Raw genomic sequence first — 12,278 nt, forward strand, 5'->3', positions numbered from 1 at the left:
CAGGGATAACTACTACTTAAAAAAAAAAAAAAAAAAAAAGAAAAAGGACAAGCAACACCACAGTCTGAATACCTTCCATTTTTTTTTTTTTTTAGTCTTAATGTGATCATTGCTTTGTCTTTTTGGGATATACGTTTCATCTAGCAGCCAGTTGACTAAAAAGCCTGCCGGTTTGTCGCACATTTGTTAACCCGCCATTATGGTTTTGTGCGAGCAATTTATTTATAAAAAAAAAAAAAGCTTTTGATGTCGACGTCAATTTGTCCTTTTATTATCAATGCTATATTTAAGCCTTTGAACCTTGTGAACTTCCCAAGGGAGGCTAGTTAAAGAGTAATGATTCTAAATTGCATTAATGACTCACACTTTTCACATGACCCGCTCATCCGATGTTCTTGCGTAAGACGTTCGACACAAGAGACCAGATGCTATTGGCGCGTCATGAGCGACAGCTGCTCTCGCTGCAACGTCGGTCCTGGCGTAGACAATCCCTTATTCCCGCCTTGGCTTGGCACTTGGTAATCACGAGGGGGACGAGAGTACCGAAATGTCTTCAATAGACACTCCCAAATCTCTTCTTAAGACCTCTAGCCATTCCGTCTTTTTTATTTATTAATTTTTTTAAAAATCATGATAGCTTGACTTCAGCTAATGAGTCGATGGCGTTATCACATATTTAAGTCTTAGGCTTTGGAAGAAAATGAGAACAGAACACAAGAATCTTTTCAGTATTTTATATAAAAACAATATAATTTGAAAATAAATATGCTTTACTGTTTTACATGGACACATAAAAACAGGTTATTAGTGATGGAACAGCATCAACAACAAAAAAGGAGGAGGAGCTAATAAATCGGGTTTCTGAGACTGATGGTAGAGGTTGCTGTATTTTTTTGTATATATTTTTGTGTCGTTGTTGGTAGTCTAGTGGTGTTGATAGCAGTATTTTTTTCTGTAATTGCGTGTTGCACGACAAACAAAACACACACGTCCTTACATACACATCTATACAAATGTTAAAAGAACAACACACGCTTTGCGAACGTCCGCCTAATAATTCAGGTGTCCTCCTCGCTACAAAGGAAGCATTTAGGGAATGTTAGTAAATATCTGATCCTTTTTTTTGGTTGGTGTAATTTCATTTTAGCTATATATGTAAAAATATAAAATTAAAGCACAGCGAATCCATGCCAAAAATTGGACAGTGGTAGGGAGAGGTGGGACACAACACTGCATATATAAATAGAGCGCATTAAATATGGGCAATAAAATGAATACTGAAAAATACTCTATGACATTATAAATTATCTAGAATGGACTATGACGGGATAATATTAGCTATATACAAGTTCAGAGAGGACGTGTAATCAAAGCACTACTGCGTTAAATCCCCCTTTTCCTGGAACAAAGGAACGAATAATTTATAAAGCACTTTTCTCAGTCTTTTTGTTTTTTTTTGAAGCGAGGCACTGGTTTTCCCGATGGAATCAAACTACAGTAGAGTTTTCATTCAGTGGTTTTCTTTCACGCCAGCTATAATAGCACGTCGGCTTGCAGTATCCCTTTAAAGGCACTCGTAATCGTGTGCTGAAAATGTCCTCGGAGGAAAAAGCACCCATCTTCTGGAAGAAGCAGTAAAAGCAGACATCCACGTGTGAATCCGTGCCAGAACGCTCCTCTCCCTCCTCATCCTTGTCGTCGTCATCTTAAATCTCCGAGCGATTTGCGTACCGGCACAGTAGACTCGCATCCAGTGAAAGTGAAGTCAGTTAGAAGGCACTTCCGTCAAATGATGCGTTTGTTTAGTTGATTATGATTTTTTTTTTGTAGCAGCAAACAGTTGTGTAGTATGCTGGTCTACATACTCACTCACACACACAACGCATACACATACTGTAGATATACCGTGGGAGCCAACTGTCCGTCCTTCTCTGTCAGTCCAGAGCAGAATGCTTTCCACAGAAAACAATGTCAAAGTGCTGTGCTGCGAAATATCCGTTGCATTACGTTCTAATAATAGAACGGAGTATTCCTTCATCTTTAATGTGCGCGGCGCTTCTCCTCGCTCATCTTCTAGGCTTGTCACATCTGGACAAAAGGTAGGAATCAGATTTTTTTTTACAAATCTTTAGCTTAGCAAAAAAATGGATCAAAAACTTGGCTCCAAGTCACTCTCACCTGCAGGTCCTCTCGTTGAGCTCTAGTTGGCGTTCTTTACAAAACTCGTCCGTGTGTTTGCAGGAGCAGCGGCAGGTTTGCGGATCCTGCACGAATAAATGCTTCCTCCTTTCAGAGCAGGGCTTGCAAATACTAGAGTGAGACAGACAGACAGACAGACAGATCCGGGGAAAGGAAGAAGAGACTGATGAGGATTATCAAGAGTGCTGAATTACCGCAGCGTGAAAACGGTCACCCTCCCTCGGGTCATACGGCCCAGTTTGCCCTTCCAAGTGTTTGCGTGGCATGTGACAGTCTGGCTTGTATTGCACACTGGCAAAAAACGCACGTGGGTCGCCTTCACGCCCCCTTGAAACCTTCATCTTTCACATGTCTTACGTTAGTGCGACATTCAGTGACCGAGCTTGTAACTCAATTCACTTGCATAGCAAATCAGTTTTCCCCCACGGAAATTAGTTCAAATGCCAGATAGCCATTCCAATATATTATGTTATTAATGATGAAAAATATAAATAAAAAATAAAACCTAATGTGAAGAAGAGTCGAGAATCTGCTTTTTGCAGCGTTAGGACATTTTATTTTATTGTCAAAAAGATGGAAGGACTCAGCTACTCCATTGCTTCACATAGCAACGACTAACCAACAATTGCACTTGAGACACAAAATGGCGGCAGAATTGTTGCGAGACAAGCGCTTGCTCGGCGACTCAAAAGCAGTGTTTGATACACAATCGCTTTCGATTACAAATTGCCCCTAGCAGAGTGGAAAGAAAGCAACAGATAGCCATCACTCATATCTCGTGACATAACAAAAGTACCAGCATTGTGCGAGGGGGCACCTAAAAAAAGATGAAAAGCACATAAAGGGCAACGGAGACAGAGACGAGACACAGCAAAGCGACACAGACTAAACACGCTGATTACGATCCCGCTGATAGCGGCGCGGCAACGACAACAGCCAATGCGTTTATTCCTGCTCGTCCGTTATCGCCCATCTGAAGTTGAGACCTTCCGAAGAAAATGTACCTTTTACTTTTCTTTCATGATTGTAGCAGTTGGGCGCGGCGTACGGAAAACCGTTTGAGCCTTTACGACGATTGATTAGTCTTGATGGGTGAGATGGATTAAGTTAGCGGTTAGCAGCGTCTGACAATGTTAGCAAGACACGGAGAGGCGTGAGATGACGGGGTGCTAGCGTGACGGGCGCGTTAGCGACATGCTAACGGACGGGGTGCGGGTGTAGTACATTAAAAAGGACAAAGGAGCTCTTCCCAAGCCATCTTAATTACGAGAAGCACGACACTCAGGTGCAGGTAGGCGGAGAAGGCGGAGCTGACATACGAATCGCCAATTGTTAAGTCTCGGTTTTTCTTTCGCTTTCGTTTTTGGCATTTAGCTGGGCCTCGCCGGGATTGTCTGCAAGAGAGAGCACAACAACGCAGAGAGAGAGAGTCTGAGAGTGAGGGAGAGAGTGGAGCGCCGTTTTACTAAAAAAAAAAAAAAAATCGTCAAAGCGGCGATATTTATTTTTAGGTTACGGTTGAACTGAATGTTTGAAAAGCACTGAAAAAGTACAGGCGTCATTTTCCCCAGTAAAGCTATTTTGTTTTGTGGGAATTCGAATAAACGATGTCACTGGTAAAGATTCTGAAATGCGCGCAAAGAATGCAACCTCCCGTCGGCTGTTTCCCACATCAATAATAGAACGTCGTGGACCTAAAATGTTCCGTGCAAAGATGAGCGTGCGAGCCATTTACTGTTTTGTTTTATAAAACAGTAAATAAATACATAAAACTCCCCACATGGATGAAAAATAATAAATTTCGTCCGGACCACATCAGTCAACTCAAGTCTTAACATTGTTATTGATTCAAAGCGCAACACAATGGGAACAAGCTCATAAAGGATTAGAGGCTTACAAAGGATGCACCTGGGGCTTTACATGTGCGCCTTTTGCTGACTGGGCATTTTACTCCCAAGCATGTAAAGACCCTTTAATGAAACTTCTGAGGAATTTGATTTTAACATGCAAGATTTCTGCCTCTGGGAATAGCCCACAATCAGGAGAAATACAAAAATGCAACAAACTAGCATCATTTGCACATCAGACCACAGCTATTTGTACACAGAATCCAGCAACACACAATCCTTGATTTTTGCTGCACTAAATGTGACTGTTAAACTGAACTATGTTGATTTTAATGTAATGCTAATAGAAAATACGTCGCTTACAACTCGCTACCATCATTCCACGATGATAAATATCCGTCAATACATTTCTTGGAAGGCTGCCTTTAAAGTCTAAAAGATTAAATTGTACAACATACCGCGGTAGATTTATCATTCTGCTCCTAAATCTGTCCTTTGCCGTGTGTTTACATGAACGTTTTTCTTCCTTGGCGGAAAAATTTGTTATGATATGACAGAGCCGATGGTCTTGTTTTGACTAATTACGAAATCCGGTATATTTTGGCACCCAGTGCTTAGCCGCTCCTCCCGACCTCTCACATTGATGACTTGAGTCACACTACTAAAAAAACAAAACGAAAAGTTGAATGACCGCCAGTGCGTCGTCTTTGTCGACCGCAGGCCACTGCGGGACAACTCGTAAACAATCAAGAGGAGGTTAAAGAGGAGGCCCCTCGACACTATACGACAACTGGCCTTGTCTAAAGCGCAAACAAATGCAACCGCCACCGATTTTTAACAAGCGCTCAGGGAGTCGTTTTAACGGGTTTTAGCGGCTTCTGGTGCCAGCGGAGCGACTTACGCAAACGTCATAAAGCGAGGCGGCTCTTCAAAAAGACGCCGCTATCTATATCATGGCGAGTAGACATCTGAGTAGCAGGAGTTAAATGGATGTAAAGGAGGGCAAGAATGTAAATAGGAGATACGGCCAGGCGGAGCAAAGGCATCAAGGTCAGGCATGGTGAGGGCAACAAACTCGTTAAGAGTCACTTATTTACCGGAGGTGTGACGTAAGCCACCTGCACGGCTCAGCAATGTAGGCTTTTGTTAATGGTAACAACAAGATGGATAACGCACCGATAATCGATTAATCGTGTCTTGAAGCTTTTGAGGCGAAAAGGAATGCAGTACCTTGTAGCACCTTCAGAGGCGCTGCTGAGAGAGAACCGCAATAATTCTGCTCAATACCCCAATGGCATTCAAAACAGGAGTTCAGAACATTTATAGCTTCTCCCATCCATTTGAAAATAAAATTATTAATAATTACAGTTATTTTTCAGTTTAAAATTCGCTTACTGTACAGTTTAAGGTTTGACAAGCCTGCAAGTCAACCAGCATTGAAAAAATTACTGTACGGCTCGTGTTCCACTTTGTAGGCTGGAGGGACAACGAGTCAAAATGGCTGCCCCCGAGAGAGAGAGGCCGACTTTTGTTTGCCGCAACGAGATCGGATCTCTGTTGGCCATTCAACTCAAACATTAAGCTTCACAAGATGCTCTGTAGTACTCACTTTTCTCGCAGCTCTTTCACTTCTTTCTTTAACCTGAAAGCAGGCACACAACAAAATGTGTTATTAGTTACATCTGCGCATGGTCAACCTCCCTAAACTTTGCCCAACTCGCTTTCACTTTTAAATGACCCCGACTTCACAAGTGACGGGGCACCGGGGTGCTTGAGTGTTGTTTCACGGATGCGTACGCACACAATAGCAGCTCTGAGCGCCTCTTGCTGATAATGCTTTGTGGTGCAATCTCTCGCTGGGCAAAAGTATGAGGAAAGGTGCCGTTTCATTCTGCGGGGTCACGCACTGCGCAGACATTTTGAAACTTTTTTTCGGGGGCAGAAATTGCATTTCATCACCATGTTTTCATGAATGTTGTTCAAGTTGTTGGTCAAGCCAACTACGAGGTCTGTGTTTGGCTAACTTCCTTATTGCCAGACGACAAGTATGGTGGCCCTCAAGGGTAAAAGTAGAAATAAATAGCAATGGTGCGTTTAATGGCAACCTGTCCCAATACTTTTGTAATTGTAGCGAAGAGCGCTGTTTTGCTACCTTTACTGAACTTCGATTTTAAATAAAAAATAATCTCATGTCACCCCACCAAACAAAAATGCCGCAAAAACCTAGCACAGCTTAATTATGTTCTTTTTGCCATCTAGTGGAAAAGCTTTGAATTGTTTCACGATACATCGCTAGCACAGATAGAGAGATCCATCATTTGCAGTACATAAGTTTCAAAGCATTGGAGGGAAATTGGATAATTTGACCGACTCAGAGGACAAGCCTCTCTGGAGGAGGTGAAAACGTATCTCACAGCTGCTTGAAAACTCTGGAAAAGACTTCAATGGTTGGAAAGGAGACTTCCGACTGAATCGTTTCCTCGCCTTGGAAGATAACGAGACGGCAAAACCATATTTAACACCAAACGTGAAGAAGCAGAAGGAACGCGGAGAATTTGGCCAGCAGCTGCACTAATGCGTCTGCGTGCGATGGAATGACGATAAGCTGGCGCACATGTCTACCGGGATATGCTTCAACCTGAAGCCGGCTTTTTTATCGCCAGCCAAGAGGAGGAAGCAGACGATAAGAAGATAGAAATCTAGCAGACCTGTCAAAATTGTCCACAGCAGGCAAAAGAGGATTTGACATTTCTTTTGGATGTCCCCCCCCCAAGACATTCACATTTATTGTGTGTGCGTGGATTGTTTCTTACCTACACTCGCACGCGCTGTGTTCCGTAAAACTCATGAAGATATCATTTTGTTGTCTTTGGGTTTTTATTCTTTTGATCTGTGAAGAAAAATACACAAGGGTTAGTTAGTCAGCGGAGAAAAGTTGCAAAAGCTACTTATGGTCATTTGTTGTTTAATCCAAAAGGATCCAAAATAGATCCAGAAACACGCTGGAGATACTTTATGGGCTGTTGTCAACAAATTGTCGAGACGATAATTGCCTTGTTGAAAAACCACATGCAAAGCGGCTCCTCGTGCCAAGACTAAAATGATGATTCAAGCACAGTGATCTACAAAACTACCAGAGTCCGCTCCCACTCCCAAAATCAAAATGGCTCCCCAAAGGATAACCAGTGAGTGAGTTGTCTGACCTCCATGGTCACGTTATAGCTGGACGTGGGCATGCACTGCAGCGTCTCGTCGTTGCAGCAGCCGGCGCAGCGCGTCAACACCACGCACGATGGGATGAAGATGTGCTCCACCTCCTCGGGGTACTCCTGCAGGATCTCCACCAGCAGCTCCCGAGGCTTACACAAGCTCTTGTTGTACACCTCCATCAAGGGGATCACTGTGGAAGGGAAATTGGCAAATTCAGTACTTTTGAAAACTTAGCTAGCTAGCTAGCTATGTACACCTGTTGCCGTTCATGCGATATAATTACGATCAATTCTTATGTTTTCAGTATATAAATATAGTGGACAGACTGTTTTGAGACATTTTGGTTTAGTGGTGTGCTGAGATTTTGTGTACTAAAACTTTGGGCCTTAGCTTAATAGAAGTTAGGAAACACCGAGTGACTTCAAACAAAAGCATCAATAACAAACGCTATCAAGCTTTTATCAGGGCTGTCGAACGTCTCGTTTTAATAAAGGCCAAATCGCAGTTAGAACTGGTTATGACCGCCATAAAAATGAAGAATAATTATTACATAATTGCCCCCTGCGTTTTGGATAATCACCTGGCACAAGACTGGTTATTCCCAGGTTGCCGCATCTCAGTATTTACATACAGACAAAATTATTGAGACAGGTAGCTGTTAAACTTTCGGAAAGCAAAACTGTGGACTTCCCGGATGGTTATAACAGCTTCCACTCTTGTGGGAAGGCTTGATGGGGATTTTGGACTGCGTGTTGTGGGAACGATTCAGAATTTCATGTTCAACCTGAAAGACGGCCTACTGGCTCTGCTTGTCTGAAGTACGGAAAACTCATCCAACTAGACAAAAAAAAAAGATAGGCAGCTTACGGGTGTAATCAGTGGCCATTGCAGTCACGCCAATTAATGAATGACTTGAGTAAGAGGTTCACATCAACACTTTTGCCCATATGTAAATCTATCAACGGCAGACCAAACGCTCAGCTCGTCCCGAGACACACATTTTGGACTTGCAGCTTCCAAGCTATCAATTTGAGAACAAGTGAGCGGAAAACAAGCTTCGAGACCGCCAATACAAACACGACGCCGATGCCTGACGAATAACTAGAAGCTCCCCCCCCAACTGACTCTTCCAAAATCGGATTGAGCAATGCTGGGATTGTGAAAGCGGGGGAAAAAAGGATGACATTACATTCCTTTCTATAAAAGTGAGTCTGGTCACTGTAAGATTTCCCTCCGCCTAACCTCAGACATGAAAAAAATGTGGGGGAAAAAAAAACGTTCAAATGTCTCTATTATAGGCCTTTGAGTCAGGGGGAGAAGGTGGCCACCGGGGGGCGAGAGTGTGCCTGTACCGTGTCAAGGTGAGACATCACATATAGGCCTCTCACACACACACATCTATTCTCTCATACAAACACATGAACTCTCACACACGCACACACTCACATTCGCTCACTTGATACACTGGCACAATCACTCACGTGCACTATCACACACTTTCACAAACTCTCAGTCTCGCTATCTCTCATTCACAGTCTCACACATTCCCCCAAAACACGCATTGACATTTCCCAGCCTGTCCTATAGGACACCTACCGTCATGTGGACCTCTTTGCGTTTCCCTCGGTAATTGGGCACTCTGCAAAAAAATAAAAAATAAATAAATGGGAGCAAAAGTGAGTTGTGCAAGGCCTTATTGCGTAACATCTATTCACATTTGGTGGTTGAACCCCTTAAAGGGCAAAAAAAAAAAAAAAAGAAATTGATGTATTACAGTAGTAAATCTAATCTTTGGACAGTAATGATTGACACAGCACATAGGGGCAATGTGACCTCATCTTGGCACTGAATGTGGCAAATTCTTTATAACCCCGTGTGCGCGGCAGTTGCGTCGATTTCGTAACCTTTATGGACTTCTGGCTGCATTTGTTCCCATTAAAAGCTGGTAAGAATGTCAACCAGCCACCTCACCGTCACCCCCTTTCACTGCTTTGCTGCATGTGTGTGCATGTGCATGCGCGTGTGTCTGTGCAGTGGCACCACACAAAAGGATTACTGGCAAGTTTCCATGAGTTTGCAATACCTCGCTCATGTTGCGTGAGACGGCACCATTCAACCCCAATTGGACTTAATGAAAAAAAAAAAAAAAGTCATTCCTGTTGAGGGGATGTAGAGCCCGCCCCTTCCGGGTGGCGTGAGGCAGGGAGAGAGTAGGGGTCTGGCTGGGAGAGCCCCCCCCTCAAATAACCACCCACCAACCCACTCACTCAAAACATTGGGAAGAGTGTCAAGCTAGGCAAGGGCAGGATGCCCCTTTGCAATTTTGGGGTGCGGATGTGGTTAAAGGGCCTTAATTATATCACATGGTCATTTATATTTTAAAAGAAGTGTTCTTATTGTATAGAATTGTTTTTTCCCATTTTCTGTCTTTGATTGAATGTCTCACACTTCTGACCTATGACCAGCCAGTACAGCTGGCAAAGTTCATTGAGTTCAGACATTTTTTTTTTTTCTTCCCAAAGTAATTTTCAAAAATGTTAAAACTTTAAGAAATTATTTAATTAGAAAAAAATATATATCTCAAATTTCAGTGACTATTAAACGAGGCTTGATATAATAGATTTATTTTACATTATAATAATACATACATACATAGAAAAACGATTTAATTGACAACTCCTGAATTATATTAGGTGGGAAAAAGGGACATGTGACAAATAAAAATAAATATCACTATGTCAAAAACGAAATGAGAGAGCAGCATAGGTTGCTATTTTTATTACATTTATTGTATATTTTTGTTTAATTTAATAAAAATTATATCCCTAAACATAAATGATAATATATTAAAAGTCCCTAAATTATTCAGAAGCAATGCTTCATATGTTGGCAATTTGTTAAAGGGCCAACAATGACCCTGCAAGGTCAAGTGACGCGTTTCCTTTTTTCTTTTTCCCATTTTTTGACCCACAGTGTACTCACCTTGACAGCCGACAGCGTCAGAAATAATAGTGTCAAACTGTCAATAAAGTTCATGGTGTTGTCAAATCCAAATCCGGGCGAGGTGTTAGAATCCGCGGCGGTGCTGGCGGTGCGGTCGGTGGAGGGAGGAAGGCTTCACGTCCATCAAGTTAGCATTTACAAGCAAGGCTGTTAAAACGGGGGTCCTGGTCGGTCCGTGGGTGCCGCGTCCATGTCGGTGGCGGCGCACAAATTTAAAAAAAAAAAAAAAAAAATCCTCTTTGCGCCCCAAACTCTTCTGTCGAGCGATCCTCAGGGGCGGGGGGAGGGGGTTCGGGGGCCACGGTGGAGTGGGGGGTGGAGGTTACTATCCACACATTACACACAAACACAGAGAGGCTCGATCCGGGACGTCTCACATGGTCCCGCGGCAGTGCGCTTTCCCGCAGTGACCGAGTGGCAACATTACGCACTGAATAATAATCCCATGCTTGTTGCGCCAGTGGCAGTCAGCCCGCCGTTCGCACCGCTCTCCCGTGCCTCCTTCAAGTCGAACCCAAGTGACGTGAGGAAGGCAGGCCGCGTCCGCTCCGATCTGGCGTTTCCTTTTGCGCGCACCAAAGCGGAGTCAGATGATCATCCAGGAAATCGGGACGCGTCCAGCTCTTGAGCTCCAGCTGCACTCCACAGTGCCTGTGCGTGCATCTGCGTGGGTGCGTGTGTGTGAGTGCGAAGCGGGCCGGCCATGATTGGTGCACGCACGGTGGGGCGTGGCTTGTTCAAATCTTGCGTTGAGCCCCTCATTGAGCGTCGACCCTTGTGATTGTGCTTTTAGTGACGTGAATGATAAATGCGCACATCGAGAGGAATGTAGCATGCAGGTGACAAAAAAACCACCTGTCTACATTTTCCGGATCAATACTATTGAGCTATCCTGTGGTACCTTGACTTGTTTAATTTGCTCCGTGCAAGCTTATCATCCATTCCATTCCAGCCCTTACAGAATTAAAAAAATGATGGCATCCCTCAAGTCTCACTACTCGGGCATTTCAATTTTACACGCAGGGGTTGCCTCCCATCCGTAGAACTACAACCAGATTTTACACTAAGTTGAAAATAATATTATTGTTCTATCAATAAAGGCCAGGAGACATTCAGGACAGCTCGATCTTGGCAGGGGACTGAGGTATCCGAGTGCCATTCTAATTATAAGTCTTGATTATAGCATTGCTATAACAATTAAGCTAATAATGCCCTTTTGAGCAGCACTGACAGTAACTTTGTTCATTGCTCGTCTGTGCGTGTGCGCGTATCGGCACGTAGTCCAGGCACAAAGTCTGACACCCACATGATGAGTCTCGCTGCGACTTCCCCTTTTTTTTGTTGAATGGGGCTTCTCAATGATGGCCCGCTCAGAATGAGCCACCTGTCTTCTTTTTTTTCTTTTCTGGCAACAGCTGTAGGAGGAACCGTAAGAGGAGTTCCAAAGTGATGACAGATGATGAGCTGCATTTAAGTGTTAATCGTAGTTAAGGGCTGACGTGCGCATTGACACACTTGAGATTTGATCCTATAATTCCCTGGTTACATAGCATGAAGACTCTAATGATCAAAAGTCCCATTGCAAATATAGTTTACCAAACAGCACTACTGATTTGGCAGGTAGATTAATTTAACACAGCAGCACGGAGAGGCTAAAATGTAACTCGACCAAAAAAAAAAAAAAACCTTAATGTTCTCATGCACGTACTTGAAGCAGTGCTGCCAAGAAAACTACTTTGAAATGAAGAGAATATAAATCAATACAACTGAATGGAGAGGCCTGAATGCTTCCAAGGTGTCTCCATACAGTGGTGCAGCCCTCTGCTGGCCAAACTGGTCACTGCAGTTCTTATCATGAGGCCAATAGAGCAGTGACAGACTGTGTGATGATGACACACCACGGCTGTCTGGCTTCAGGTATTCAAATGACTAGAATCCGAACGAAACTCATCAAACAATCTTGAGATTAAGTTGAGCTTTGACGCCGTGATTCTGCTTTCCCGAGATTTCCTGCAAAGC

General features: G+C 43.3%; 1 protein-coding gene across 2 annotated transcripts; it reads right to left on the minus strand.

The window, feature by feature from the left end:
* Nucleotides 1–718: 718 nt before the first annotated feature.
* vegfab (vascular endothelial growth factor Ab) lies at nt 719–10,932 on the minus strand. 2 transcript variants are annotated; one of them, XM_037244752.1, is made up of 8 exons: nt 10,239–10,932; nt 8,853–8,895; nt 7,250–7,446; nt 6,860–6,936; nt 5,656–5,688; nt 3,519–3,593; nt 2,179–2,310; nt 719–2,088 (listed from the first exon to the last, which is right to left on the minus strand). In XM_037244752.1, the coding sequence occupies exons 1-8, from the start codon at nt 10,290–10,292 to the stop codon at nt 2,067–2,069; spliced, it is 633 nt and encodes a 210-aa protein (XP_037100647.1). In that variant the 5' UTR covers nt 10,293–10,932; the 3' UTR covers nt 719–2,066. The 2 variants fall into 2 exon arrangements, with proteins under 2 accessions (XP_037100647.1, XP_037100649.1); XM_037244754.1 differs by lacking the exon at nt 3,519–3,593 and having other exon boundaries at nt 10,239–10,929.
* Between the last annotated feature and the right edge of the window lie 1,346 nt (nt 10,933–12,278).

The sequence above is a fragment of the Syngnathus acus genome, chromosome 24 (genome assembly GCF_901709675.1).
Source record: "Syngnathus acus chromosome 24, fSynAcu1.2, whole genome shotgun sequence".
NCBI lineage: Eukaryota > Metazoa > Chordata > Actinopteri > Syngnathiformes > Syngnathidae > Syngnathus > Syngnathus acus.

Bases quoted from the DNA above. Each gene is read 5' to 3' on its own strand.
- vegfab (XM_037244752.1), bottom strand. From the start codon at position 10,292: ATGAACTTTATTGACAGTTTGACACTATTATTTCTGACGCTGTCGGCT. The intron at 7,447-8,852 runs GTAGGTGTCCTA...TCCCTTCCACAG, and splicing joins GCAAAGAGGTCCACATGACG to TGATCCCCTTGATGGAGGTG. The intron at 5,689-6,859 runs GTAAGAAACAAT...GCCTGCTTTCAG, and splicing joins CACAGCGCGTGCGAGTGTAG to GTTAAAGAAAGAAGTGAAAG.